This window comes from Buceros rhinoceros, unplaced genomic scaffold (genome assembly GCF_000710305.1).
Source record: "Buceros rhinoceros silvestris isolate BGI_N320 unplaced genomic scaffold, ASM71030v1 scaffold44557, whole genome shotgun sequence".
Classification (NCBI taxonomy): Eukaryota; Metazoa; Chordata; class Aves; order Bucerotiformes; family Bucerotidae; genus Buceros; species Buceros rhinoceros.
This window is the reverse complement of record NW_010424788.1, coordinates 7,054-22,149: the sequence shown is the minus strand read 5'-3', so window position 1 is coordinate 22,149 and position 15,096 is coordinate 7,054. Positions and strand designations below refer to the sequence as shown.

The window sequence follows — 15,096 nt, the reverse complement described above, 5'->3', positions numbered from 1 at the left end:
GGAAAGAGTAAGGTCCGTGTAGAGGTAATACCTTGTTTCCGTAAGAGGAGCATTCCATGGCAGAAAAGTGCCCTGTTTCAGTGAACCCAAATTAGTTTCATAGCAGAATTTTCATTTTACGGATATGATTTCTAGTCAGATTTTCCATTTCTAAGAGTTTTGGCTTCCTCCTGTCCAGTAAGACAAATGACTTTGTGGCATCCTTTTGCAATTTTGACCATCCACATCACGTTCATAACATCCAAGACAACACTTGAGATAATCCAGGCGCTCTGGGCTGCAAATCCTAATCTCTGGAAAGCCTCTGTTCCAAATGAAGAAATGACATGGCTGTAATATACAGGCATGACGGCAATCCTCACCACGAAGAACACAGCTGTCATCAGCACACCATTGACGATGTTGGCCTTTGAAGATTTGGGATATCCCAGTACTTCAAAAAACCATCTGCAAAAGAAGCGTTCACAGATACCAGGCAGACTTGAAGCCATCTCATTTAAGAAAAGGATTTTATTTCAATTTATTAATTTCTTCTACCCCTATAATTTCTAAATTATTGCACTGTGTCTTGGCTTAGTTGCAAATTCTTCTGCTTGGCCGCCGTTTTTTTCCCCCCCACTTCAGCAATGTGTGATATCCAGTATATTGTGGAATAACACATGGAAAATTCTGATCGGAATTGTAAACCAGTTGACAACTAGTATGCGTTTCAGTGACTATTGTGTAATATATTATAATTCAAATTCTCTTTGAAAATTGTAAATACAAGTTTATTATATGTTACTACAGTTTGCACCAATGGGCAAGTGAAAGTCTCATTTTTTCCCTGAAAGCAATTCTAGCATTGCATATGGATATGGTAACCTAAATAGAGCTCTAACTTCCAGTTTCCCACATTTGGGATTTTCTCACTTCTGTTCGGCCCAAAACCAGAACTTCAGAACCAGACATCGTAAATGGCACTGCACCGTGTCACACCTAGGCATGTTATGCAATGAAAAAGATAAATCTAAAAAACCCCTCTTCCACTACTACTACCGACCAGAACTTCAGAACCAGACATCGTAAATGGCACTGCACCGTGTCACACCTAGGCATGTTATGCAATGAAAAAGATAAATCTAAAAAACCCCTCTTCCACTACTACTACCGAAAAAAAAAAAAAACAATTCTTGCATATTAATTCTTCAGTAGACAGGCAAAACTTATCTATTGCCTAGCACACAGAACCTGCAGGCTGAATTCCTAGAAAAAGGAACAACAAACTTCTCTAATTTTTTAGCATTCACGTTTAATCCAGAATAAACACAAGGAAAATTTGTGCAATAATGGCAGGTTAAAGACAGGACCAGAGGAAAGTACTTAAATCCCTGTAGTCATGATGGGGTATGGGGAGGAAAAGTGGAATAATCAGTCTATTTCCACAAAGATAGGAGAGTAAAACCATTTATCTAAATAATAGTTCTAAAACTGGTTTTTAAAGTAATTTTTAATTTAATTATCTACAGATTACAACCTAGGTAATTACAGATATACTAAAAAGATTTGCCAGACATCCAGGCCTAAGAAATACTCCAGGAATTAATTAAGAGTGCAACTGGGACTATTAAAATCCAGGCAGTCGAGGTGGCAGTCCAGCCTGGAAGCAGGATTCCTCACCACAGAAACACTTACTGACTAAGAATCAAAGCCTGTACTTTCATAGATATATACAATGCAGACTCCAAAAATAAAAAAAAAAAAGATTTTAGAATATACTGTGATGAGCCAACATAGATAACTGCACATCTGCTTCGCAACTTCCCTCTCCCAGCAAATTAAGTCAGTAAATAAAAGTCAGGTATCATTACATTTTACCCACCACAGCTCATAATTAGTTACATAAATGCTGATACTAACATTAACAGATCTAAATGCTTGGCATGGAGACAACCTCCAATTAGATATCCCTAACAACCCAGACAGGAAATACAGAGACAGTTCTGAGATTAGAATATCAATTTGTACTTTAATAATAGCTCTTTCGGTAATACGAAGAATGCGAACAAGAAACATAATGTAAGTCATTATCATTCCCACTACTTCCTGTCTTAAGGGTCTGGTTCCTTTCAAATTTAATGACAAAAACAACAAAAAAAAATCATTTGTAAACTAATGTGATGACATCCCTTACTGCAAGGGACTTTATCCTCTCCTACAGAGATTTCTGTTTTTCTGAGAAAGCAATGGATGTTGGTGTTCAAAGACACATGATCTCACCACAGACATATTAAAAGTACAACATGTATTACTTTCAAGAGTCAGAGGTATCATGACACTTCCTAATGCCACAGTCTAAAAGGTAAGCATCAGAACAGGTACCACTTAAGCCCAGGATGACATCCGGTCTTGGCAGAACTCAATTCAGAGAATGGCCATTCACTAGGACATGAATTTCAGTATAGAAACCTAGAATATAATACCAACTTTCTTCATTTTCTTACTCTTCCCTGTATTAGTAAAATAAGTTTAAAGATGCGTTTATGTACTCCTGTGCACATATTAGACTATAATCTCCTACTCAGCTGCACTTGGGCAAATGAAAGCAACCTCTGGAGAGCTCTATCATCGCACCCTGCCCTCCTCTAAGGTGAATTTGCCAAGCTCACGTTCAAAAGGGATCTCAGGGCCATCTTTTTTATTCTTTGAGGAATGCTATAGTCTCATAAAACATTTCAGTCACAAAGCAGTGTACAGTCACAATGCAGCAATAGGTAATACTCAAGACATCCTGTTTGCCGGAGGACTACAGTTCCTGTTTTGCCTTACAAACCTTATCCTTTCTCTACCAGACATCTAGAAAAGAAATCAGATGCTATGCATGTAGGATCAGTAAAGTAGAAATACACCCCGAAAAGTATGGGTGAGGAATAGGCATCTTATACACCGGAAGATCTGATCCTATATTGCAAAAAAATGGAGGAAGAGGAGCATCTCAGAGCACCATGAAACTCCGCTGACTGCTCGCTCCTGCCTGTGGTACATGACATTATCATGCTCCTTTTCTGATACTCCCAGCAGCACCACTATAACCAGAAGCCATGGCAGGCTTCGACTCTCACCGAGCTCTGCAGAAGAGCTTTCTGCCACTTCCCTCTCTCATCGCAAATGTGAAGTTTAACCATTCCAGATATATTCTGGTGCTTTACTCTATTTCTAGTGCTTGAAAGTGCTCCAAGTAATTTCCAGAACTATTTTTGAAGGAAATAAAGAATATACATTTATATTATTCTGTGTATTCATATGTATATATTAATACTGACCTATATATGTGCAGCATTGCAAAATAAACCTCAAATTATCTAAGGCATGCAATTCCATTCTAGGGTTCTGTTAACAATGTTATCTTGCTTCTTTTCCTGGTTCATCATACTAAAAAATAACGCCTATTGAAAATTATGGCTTTATTATAATAATTACATGAACATACAAGGGCTAATAAACAATATTCTATTTGTGAGCTTCTTTGTTCGGTAGTTTCATAAAAATCTGGCATTACATATGAAAGCTGGTCTACTCTAAAGAGGAACTCGAGGGTGAATACATTAGTTGTTGTACTGTTGCAGCTATCACAGCAAAAAGTTTTCATAGCAAAAAAGGTTTCTGCATAGTATTCCTTAGCTCAATATATACAAATTCCCTTTCAGCAGACATACAACAAAAAAAAAACCTTCCTAAAATGACAGAAATAGTAATACAGACTAAAATTTATAAGAACTATGCAAAATTTCCCTAACCACTTACCGCTGATTGACAAAAGGAGTGGAGAACTCTGCAAGCAGACGGAAGTTTCCAAAATAAGCCAACAGACCTTTGCTCTGGTTAGCAAAACAAAATAGACACACAAAAATCAACAATGTAGACGTGAAACCTTGATTAAAGTCTCCAAGTAACCACAGAATGATACGACATCTCAACTTCTTTATTAAAACTGATAGTAAGCCAGTTTGCCAGCCTGGCCACTTACCTAACAGACAACTGCAGCTTTTGTAGTAAAGCTCATTTTGAAATTGTAAGGAATCTCCAGTCAGCAGTTTCTTACTTTTAATACATCTTCACAGTTAAGTGACTATGGAAAGCTAGCTAGAGAAGACTGGCAAAAGTAGTCATAGGTTATAATTTCAATCATACTATTACTGTCTAAGAGAATTACAAATATTTTTATTTCTCGGTGTTTAAACAAGCCCAAACAGGAACACTGTAAGCTAAAGAAAAACGTCCCTGCCTTTTTTGAGGAACATAATTTGCCAAAGGGAAGATGAATTACCAGCTATTACTCGGCAGCAGAAAGGGCACATAAAGCCCTTTCTTCTCTCCTCCTCACTGCAGGGGAAACCCTTTCTAACAGCTCTGCCACAGTCTCTGCTGTGCTCCGTGGGAAGAGCACATCTCCTCCGTGCTGGTATCCAGATAAATGGTACGATGACACCGATACGCCTTGCAACTGAGCACCTTCCCCCAAGTGACAAGGTACAGTATATTCTCTGCCTTATAGTATTCCTTTACACAACGGCTGCATAAGCAGCAGTTTGCAGATGTAGAGGTAAAAGGATTTTCAAAAAAACTTCACCAGGTCTGCTGAACAACCTATGGAGTGCGTGCCATGATTCCTCCTTCCCCCACTGAGCATGCTAATACCAACTACTTTGGGCATTTCATGTCACTTTGCACTACACCAAACAGAAGATCTGTGTTCTTAATCCAACTCTCTCTTGTCTTCAAGAGAGATTTTTAAAATAAGATACTTATGAGTAACTTTCTCTGAAGAGAATGACAGTAGCACACAGATATCCAAGGGCAGAGCTATATCCAAATAGTAACTGCTTTAAAAGAAGTTCACACTAACGCTCCGCTTTCTATTTACTCCAGCAACAACTAATGAATTTTCTGCGTAAGCCTTGGTAGTGGTATTTTCATTCCTCTAATACTCAGCTCTAATTCACTTTCATCTGTGATAATATTAGTAGATCAGTGTACTTCATCCGCTTTAAACCATTACATGGGAAATCTGACAGTAATCTGGCATCTCAACCCTTTTAATATTGTAAGCTTGGGATTCACACAGTAGGCAAGGAAAAGAAATGTAGGAAATTAAGTAAATTGCATCTTAAGATTTCTTTATTTACTGAATGAGCTTCTCAGAAAAAATTCGGGAGCATTATACTGGAGGTCAATGGGATTTCTACCAAGTCACATGGGCATGTTTGAGAAATTCCAGCAGCAGCCAAGAGCAACTAAGTTTATCTTTATCCTGGAAAAGTATCCTTCTCTTCCCCTTTCCCCTTCAATGTATGTATGCCACAGATATTTATAGATATATACCATTAATCATCCATTGTTTCCCCACCAAAGTAACCTTAAACAAGTCTCAGAGGATCAATTTGTGTCATATCAGATTTAAAAGGAAAAAAAAAAACAAAACCTCATCCCAGATAAAACACAGCCAGCTGATTTAGTACATTCACCAGAGTGATGGATCACGGATCCATGGCCTTGCAAATGTATTGCAAATACAATCACAAGCAGAATATAATAACTCAAAACCATTTCCTTCTGATATTCCAATTAAATATTCAGACTCGTGGTTTTGTTTAAAACCCTTTACTATAACCACGTGAAAAGTCCCTCTGTCAAAATCTCCCTATGACAGAAACTGAGGTTTCATTTCAGCAGTTAAGTTCCACATTTTTGTTGAAGGACTGTAACGTTATGTCTTAACCTCAAATGACCGATCAAACCATTTAGAAAGTAATGTGACGGAAAATATAAATATGCCTTTCACAAAGCTAATATACTAACCAGTGAAGAAGTCTTCCTAAACATTAAGAAAATGAGATCTATAACAGCACTGTCTCATCCGTTTGTTGTGTTACTGGAAAATATAGCACTCACCAGTACAAAATAGTAAGCATACAGAGCTGCCAAGTGATGTAATACAAAAAATTTGTCACCAATCGCCTTCCAGTAGTAAATAATAAGCAACAAATCTGCAAGAGAAAAGAAGTAACAATAAAGAACAATTTCTTATACTACCATTGACCTCAGAATAGTGTTTCTCGAAGTTTCAGAGGTGTAAATGCCAACATATGGCATCAGTAGAAACTCTATGAATTAATTATCTCTGTAGAGAACATCTTTATCCTAAAGACTTTATTTTAGTAAAAGCACTAAGCAACAGTATTCTTCCAACAGTTGCCATAAATTATTACTTTCCAGACCAATGGAACTACAGAGGCAACAGCTTCAGCTGAAATATTTTGAAACGAAGAACTGGAACTTGAATCTCATAGCAAGACTTCACACATAGGAACTCAATAATATGGAACAATTGACCAAAAAAAAAAAACCAAGGGGTGGGGCTATAGGGGGCATAGCCAATATACAAATCCATGCAAAAAATGCAGGGATCTATTACGGGGAAGTTCTGTATCAAAAAGTAGTTATATTAGCGAACAGGGAACCCTTTACCAAAAGTATTTTGCAAGGGGCTCTTGGACTGAGAAGCACGTTTGCTTTATCTAATCAGAATTTTCCAATTATTGCAAAAGTGATACGGTGGACCTGAGTTAATGTTGTAAGGCAATACTGACAGAAAAGTTCTTTCATCTCCCATGGCGGTCTGAGATTTCAGATATTTTTTTTTCCAGTACTGGAACAAGTAATTTCTGCCCCTGCTTCCTCCAGAGGAGTACTGCAGACTGGAGCGACCAAAGTTCCAAAGCAAAGACCTTACCCCTGTGCCTTTTCTATCTCCAGTGAGTGCCTTGATTTCTTTTATGTTAGCTATGCTCAGGCAGGACTCTGTATCATCTGACACAGCCACTCCACTTCCTATTAATAATTAAACATTAACTATATAAGGAAGGAAAGAGAATGAGTGGCCAGGTTCAGGTCTCTTTTCAAAGGGATTCATTAATTCATAATGAAAGTCTAATGCATAATTATTCAAAAATAGATACCAATGAATTTAAACAAGGGAGCTAAAGTTCTTATGGAAAAAACAGACTAAAATTACCCATAGTTTAGCTGAGCGTTCTGATCACCAGATTATCAGTGACACAGGGGTGAGAAATTTAGTCCGAGATAATCAAGTCCATGGCCCAGTCTCTGATCAGAGACTCCATCCTAACATGAGAAGTTTTCCCTGAAAATAGTCCAAGTCAAAAGATTTCGCTTTGATAAGGCAGTATTATCCCCACACACCTTAAAAGAAAGCTCCAAAGCATTTTGTACCAAAATTCCCACGCCAATTTTAGTTGACTGTAAAAATTAAGAACACAAAATATACGTACAGATAAATGCCATACCAATAAAATAATTTTTTAAATTCACATGTTTTATATGACTACATTTTGGCTTAAAGTGAGACTAAAAGGTGGGTGGGCATCATTTGCCTCAGCCTGTATTGAAGGTTACTAAAATTCTGCCAGCATTCTGAGGTCACAGGAAGAAAGATGATAGAAGAGCTGTGACTTGTAGAGACTCTGAAGGGAGCGAAGGGCACTTTAGTGAAGGCTTTAACAGCTTCTCAGTTGGCTGAAGGCCAAAGCTGAGCTGGAGTTGGTGGTTGTGTGTCAAACCATCATAAAGCCCCACAGTGGCACTTCCTCAGAACTTGGGGAGATATTATCGCATCTTTCACATCTGTGATTGATTTCATCATCTGGCAAGATCCTGTGATTTCACCACAACCCACAACTCCATTAGCAGTTTTAAAAGCCACGGCAGAAACTGTAGTGTGTACACATATCACAACTCGGGCGTAGTGGCTCTGTATAAATACATAGGCAGGGTGACTCAGTATAAATGTACAGGTTGTGTATATACACATTGCATAATTACCAGAAATGAGGTAGCCTGTGGTAATAGCAATATTCAGTTTCACAATTGAAGGGTCACCCCTGCGAACAGATGAAAAAAACCACAGTTATAGCCTTTTGGACAAGGTAATTTGCAAAGGACATATACATATCAAACCCACAACGTCCATCAGGTCACCTTACTCTTGGCCTATCAGTAAGGCGTTACAAGATGTGGTTAAGAAAGGTCCTAGTCAGGAATATCCACCCAGATATAAGACATCTGATACCCTAAATCAGGATTAACCCCTGCCTTGAGGTTGAGAATGCCCCAGGAGCCTTGGTATAACTGAAACCCAGCAAGTACCCTGCACTGCCTTCTCTGGAAACAGGATAAAAGAGAACAGGCCAGGCAGTGTCTGTTAGCACTTTAACTGACACTCTGTGTCTCCATTTTTGTTCTTCTGCCAGTGTTATAACTTTGTTACGGATGTCAAAAATATCTTGCTCAGCTGGTGCTTTTCATATTCATAAGAGCATGAGTGCTTATGGCGATAAATAGAGTAGAAGGAGACATGAAGGAATTATTTGCCAGTTCTTCAGAGCCAAGGAACCTTCAAGGAGATGCTTTTCAGAGTAGTTTCACACCTTCTGTCCCTTCCCTTTTGATGCCAAACATTCAGCAGGCAAAGCTCTTAGTAGCACAGACACAACCAGTTCCTCTAGGATGTTCAACAAACTCAAACTTGTGAATACAGCTCAGGGAAGGGAAGCACTCACGTTACAGCAGCTAACATTTGTTCTTTCCTCCGCTGCCCTCTGCGCATTCCTACTTTGAGGAGTTTGGTAGGTAAATCTCTCTTCCTCCTCATAAAGATGGTAACTTTTTTTGTTAACTAAGTTGTGCATCTAATCTAGATACGTTTTGTTTAAGTATTAATTGAGCTTCAAGTGACAGGTCTACAGATTTATAAAATGCAGACTGCTCAAGACAAACTCCAAAAGACTCTTTGTTGTGAACCTTTTGAGAAAAAAGGAACATAGCTGTGCTTACAGCCACCTCCAATACCAAGTTTACCTCAGCTAGAAAGCAGTAAAATGGTATTACTTAGCTATTCTTTTTTTAATCCTATTGGAATAGAGCAGTGGAAGAGATTTCCTGTATTATTACAATCTGTTCATTAAATTTTAAGGCTTTCTTAGCATCTAAAACTGTTTCCCTGAGTGAGAGGGCAGCTTAGAGGAAAATAGAAGGACTCATAAAACCACAATTCTGCCATTAGACAAGGAAAAACATTACCAGGAGAGCTTGGAGCTCACTCCATCTCTTAAGATTGGCCATAGAGGCTCTTCTAACTGCAGCTTGAGACAGAAACATTTTTCCCATGGCTTCAAAACCTGGTTTCACGAGCTACAAAGGTTGTGGGCTCAGTGCTTCTTTAGGTGTAGCTCTTCTGAAAGTCACAGCTAGACACAGAGCATAGATGGATGTGCTCTCAATCTTAGCAGAAACTCTTTAAATAGTTACAGCCCTCCCACCAGAGCTCCCAGCTGCAGCAGCAACAACGTGGTAACCAAACCTGTAAATGCTCCCAACGCGCTTCAGGGCATCATCACCAAGTTTGAGCCTGCACTCAAGAACCTTCATGTTCTTCTCCAGAGAAGGTGCAAAAGACTGAGTATAAGAAAATCGTTCCTTGACACTGGTAAACATGACTTAACTACATGAGAAAAAGAATTACTCACTTCTCTTCGTTCTTTCCATGAGCGCAGCCACCTTGCGACAATCTCCTCTAGACTTTCTAAAAACATATATGGCTGCACTGCCCATCTGTCACGTCCCTTCAGGAAGGGTCCATGTGAGAAGCCCAATTCAATCTCAAATAACGGAAAACTTTGAATTTAGTCTAAAACCTTCCAGCTTTCCTGACCTATCTCCTTGAACAGAAAATACAATGGAGCTTATGATCCCTGATGTTTGCAGCCTAGTTTTGATGCAAACAAGAGCCAGGAGTGACAAACAAAAGCCCACGTGACTGACTTTCTTCAAACTTCTTTGCACATACAGGCTCGTATAAAACAGTAATCAAACATCAGCCTTCAAAAAGTGTAATGACTGTAAAGTGGACAGTCATTTGAAAAAGCCTGCTCTTCTGTGAAGCTAATTCACTGGATTAATTTACATCGTCTACCTCTCCTTATCTGATCTCTACCACCTCCACATTTTCTACCGTGTTTTTCTCACCACCATAAAAACAATTTCTACATCATCTATGTTAGCTAGTCTGTATTACGTGCACAAAAAAAAAGGCAAAGCATTATGAGAAGTCCTCGACCATCAAAAAAGACATACACACACACAATACTGATGCTTCCCTGTAACTCACCAGTGCTCCAGTCTTTATTATCCGTTGTTACAATCTATCGTATCCAGTTTCAGGCATTATCTGACAGTAACACCGCATCCTCTCTCCACTGAGCCCCAGACCTTAGCAGGAGTCCTGATCCTTTTAATGGATCAGACATACGGGTATCATCACCACCACGCATTTAAACACTGTGTGAACCCAGAAGCTAGGCTGACACACACAGATTTTCCACTGTAGATATAGATATCTTAAAATCTCACAGACAAGAACGGACTGGATACTGTCACACAATCAATGACTACACAAAGGTGGTGGAAATAACTAGAGAAACAGTGTGTGGATCAAAACCCCTCCCAGTAGTCTAAAATTCGAGCATCTATGTAACGTGTTCGGGGTACCTGGGCTAGAACAGTGCAAGAAAGGTGTGTGAAGGACTCCTAAACATCTGCTTACAACTACTGAAGCCAGATTCACAAGTGTTCCTTGTATTGTTAATAACAAGACTTCTACGGGGAGGCTTATGCATCCTTCCTATCTGTAAATGGCCAAGTCCCACAGGTTATCTCTGCATTTCAAAAGGGCATTAGATTCTAGACTGAGCAGCCTTCCAACAGTCCATCTGGCATTTCCCATATAATTTGGTTTTTTCCTCTTCAGTCTCATTCAGTTAAAATCAAGACTGTGTGAATTCAGCTACAAATCAATGCAAAAATTATAAGCAACTTAAGATTTAATGTACAGCTAAGCCATAAAAGAGCCTGGGGGAGGAAAAGAGGTTTAACTCAAGGTTTTAATTGCTGTGTACTGGGAACCAATAAGACATATGGGGGAATGCATAGACTAATGCTATCCATCTCATTTTTAATAACAATGCAAAAGTGAGTCTTAGAAGAAAATGCAGATCAGCAAATTCTGAGGAAACCACCTACGATTCTGGCTTCACTGGCAGAAGAAAGCCTAACACAGAGCTGTATTTTACCCCAGGCTGTACACACGTACTAGTAAAGCCACGGGCAATATTATGTCTGGTCTTCCTTTGCACTTAATCACACACGGGAACATGAATTCACCTCATTGCAACTGTTTTAAATAAACAAACTGATACTTCACACATTTTAAAATTATTAGTTTAATAACTAAAAGTACTGATTGCCACATCCAGAGTGTGCTTTGTGCACTTTGGACAAATTCCTGAAATCACTGACGTGATAATTTTGACCAAGAATTTGATAGAAATACTGCCACGAAATGAACTTAAAGCTTTGATTTAAACACACAGATAAGATAAATTTCCACTAGATTTTTAAATATCTATATATAAAGTTTTCCTTACTCTACCAAATGTAAATAAAACCACTGATAGCAATCATTGTAAACATATCCAAATAGAAGAAACTATTTAGAAGCAATAGTAGTAGTAGAGAAAAAAGGGCATCCCCGAAAGGCAGATGGATTTTGTCTTTTAAGATTTAATGGTTTTACATAATCTAGGATGCTAGGGCTCCATAAGAAAGATTAAGTTTCCAATACAGTATACAAAAGTACCTAACATAACTCTTCTCAAAGTTACTAAGAAGAAAAGCGGTTTGATTTCTCCTTAATTTGATTTTTTCCTGGAATTATACCAGGAAAATTTAGTAAATGTGAAGTCTCAATTTATTTACTATCACCTAGAGGCTTTTATTTTTGCTATTCATTACTTCTTTCGTACTGTTTAGAGCAATTAGTTTATCAACTTAGACATATATATTTTATACATGTAATAGGCCTCTCCAGCTTTTTCACACACACACACACACACTTCAGACCTGCAACAACATTTCAATCTCACACCAAAATTATTACAGTAATTAGCATAGCTTTAATCATGCTGACTTACAGTTACACTCTTGGTTCAACACTTTAGTAATTTAATACGTTATTTTGAATCAATTGCTTGTATTTTATCTAATCCACTTCAGAAAGGCACCATACACTATACCATGAATACTGACAAAGTAATTTGTTATTATCAAACAGCACAGACATAAAAACGGACACATCACAACTACACATTTGAATGGGAAATGAAACAATTATTTCAGTAATTAATACGCTGCAGGATTCTTTTCCTTCTCAATTATGTTATTTTATTGTATAAACATAACATTATATATATATATACACGCACGTATAAACACAACATGCCTTACCAAAGACGGTCAGCGTTAACAGCGTCATCGTACAACAAAATATAGAGGCAAAACCCACCGACCACCAAGGCGTGGAACGTGGACACTGTCCTGAAAAAGAGATCACAGTCACAAGGCGGAGCTGCCATTCACAACTTCCAATGCTCTGCTTCAGTTTCTAAAGGCATTCGCAACTGTCTTCCACAGAGGTATTTGGATGCAATCACCTCTTTACGCTACATTCTACCACTCACACAATGACAGGTGGGAAAAAGCCAAAAAGAAGGTCTCTGTCAGGATTGGAGTGGAGGGGTAGGGCCGTAAGATACAAAGCAGGGTCTTAAAGTAACCGTGATCTACATTTTCCTCCACTTATCCCATATATTAATGAAAGCTTAAAGACAATATGACATCCAGTTCTCTAATAAATACCTACTGTATTGCCCACTTGCTGGAAAACCCGTATGGGTTTTGTATTCAGATCGGCCAACGAGTTCTGCAGCAGCAGGTTTCTCCTTTCAGGTACCAAATTAACAAACGACCTGTAATAAATCTGCAAGTTCAGGTTTTTGAAAGAGGGGCATTAAATAAAAAAGGAAAGTTTCAAAAAGAATTTCCAGTGCATCTGGAATTGATTCTGGTTTTCAAAGAGAAAATTTGTATAACAAAAGGTTGTAGCTGACTATGTGAGGTGCAACAGCTACAGGTTCACATGAAATAGCAGCTCACAGCTTTATTTCATCCTCCTCTTATCCTATATAAAGTCACAGTAATCAGAGTTGCCTTGCCCATACTTGGATACTAATTTTTTTTTTTCCCCCCCAAAGACACCAGTCTCAAGTACGCAGGCTGCACACACACTGGAGATAAACCCTGAAGGTAACAGGCACTTAGAGAACTACCTACTTACAGAGGGCCCGGCAGGGTTTCTGCCAGCAAACAGGCCAGGGCCATTCCTGCCCTTTTGAGTCCACACGTATTCTGGGGAGGTAGAACAATGCAACAGGCACGGGTCTAAAGAACTCCTTTAGCCATGGGTTTAACATTGCTATGAACTGCATCTAATACTGGTAGCTATGGCCAGCTTTCCCACTTCTCAGGTGTGACTAGGAAGGAAAAAAATTATGTGCCAAATAGCTCTACCGGATCACAGAGACTATTTGAAACATAACTCCAAGTTTGATGCTGTGTGATTAGAAACACCTTTGCACCATATTCACAGCATTAACAGTATGCACACAAATGTACAGATGCTATTTGTTACTTATCTTGTCTGTGTACATACCAAATACATGTATTTTGCAGTTATTAATATTTTAGATGTGCATAAGTCACGCTCAGGAGTCTAAACTCTAACATGCAAAATTTGAACAGAACATCTTGCACAAGATTTTGCAAAGAACAAGCAGGTTATAATCCCTAGTCTGTTCCCAGAAGTTATATTAACATCTACTTCCAGTAGAAGATTCTGTAACTTCATAAAGTGTCTATTTACAATTTGTTTAAAGAATGTAATCATGCTGCTTTCAGCAGCTTTTGAACACAACAGTGTTACAGAAGTGGAGATTAATATTATATGAACAGTCAAATGTAACAAGTTGGATAGACCATGTACTAACCATGATAGCATAGGCTGCTTGTTTCCTTAAAGAAAATTTAGTTATCAGAATTTTAATGATAACTCAGTTTCATTAAAATGTCAGCTTTTGTAACACAGAATTAACAGAGAGGCAGGAACTTTGCTTCCTTTACAAAGCAAAGCATGGCATACAATATCAGTGTTTGAAAACTACCTGGCATTTTTGATCTTCAGGAGAGGGTAAGGCTGAAAGAAGTAAAATTTACCCTAGAAAAAAGCTCATTAGTTTACAGTTGCATTTTGCCTCAGGAATGGCCGTTTATCCAAACCTTGGTGTTTGAATATAAGCTATACACAAGCACAGCACTCGAAGGGGGAGAAAAAAAGCCAAACAAGAAAAAAAAAAAAAAAAAGAAAAAAAAAGCAAGCAGATTTCCTCCTTAACTCTGGACTTTGAAGTTTCTCCATAGAAGAGGGGACGGAAGAAGGGAAATAGCGTAACTCTCCATTTTAATAAGGAATCTAGGTCAAGCTATCAAGCTCCGTACATTTCCTTGAAATTAGTGGCAAAGCCTGCATCCTTTAACTCCTCATTAAATTGCAAAGAAAGAAGTTGCACTGGTAAGTTGCATACTTGTTCCTTTATTTTTTAATATGTCTATTTTCACAACTGCTTCAGAGCAGTACAAACATGTATTATAGAAGAGCTGGCGGGAACTTACGCACAACAAATTAAAGAGTTGTACTACGTCTGTGTTGAAGTATAATATTTAACTCAATTTGAGTGTCTGCATACTTAAGATTCCAGAAGCAATTACTTTATTGGTTCTTAATTCTTGGAAGGTCAGAACGTACAAATTGACAGTATGGAAAACACAGCCCACAGGCGCAGCTCAAATGCTTGATGACAAAACCCTGTGAACTGTAACAGCACATTTTCAGTGCTACAGCTCACGCCAGGCAGATGCCCTCTTCCAGACCCAGCTGAGCTGATAAAAATGCATAACCATTCTCTGTGCCAGTTTCCTTCAGGACTGCCAACAGAACCATTTGTGTGAGCACTCCCTACACCAGTTCAATATAGGACAAAATAACAACCCTCTACTTACGAGTAATTTAAGTTAACCCAACTCGTTTTG

At 38.4% G+C, this 15,096-nt stretch overlaps 1 protein-coding gene across 1 annotated transcript in view; it reads right to left on the bottom strand.

Moving 5' to 3' along the window:
- Positions 1-23: 23 nt before the first annotated feature.
- TMEM56 (transmembrane protein 56) overlaps positions 24-15,096 on the bottom strand; it is a 17,274-nt gene continuing 2,201 nt past the window's right edge. Inside the window, exons 2-6 of the mRNA XM_010140893.1 lie at positions 12,400-12,489; positions 7,882-7,940; positions 5,932-6,026; positions 3,784-3,857; positions 24-447 (exon numbers count right to left, since the gene is read on the bottom strand). Of these exons, the coding sequence (XP_010139195.1) occupies positions 132-447; positions 3,784-3,857; positions 5,932-6,026; positions 7,882-7,940; positions 12,400-12,489 (634 nt within the window). The 3' untranslated portion in view covers positions 24-131. The remainder of the gene's footprint in view (positions 448-3,783; positions 3,858-5,931; positions 6,027-7,881; positions 7,941-12,399; positions 12,490-15,096) is intronic.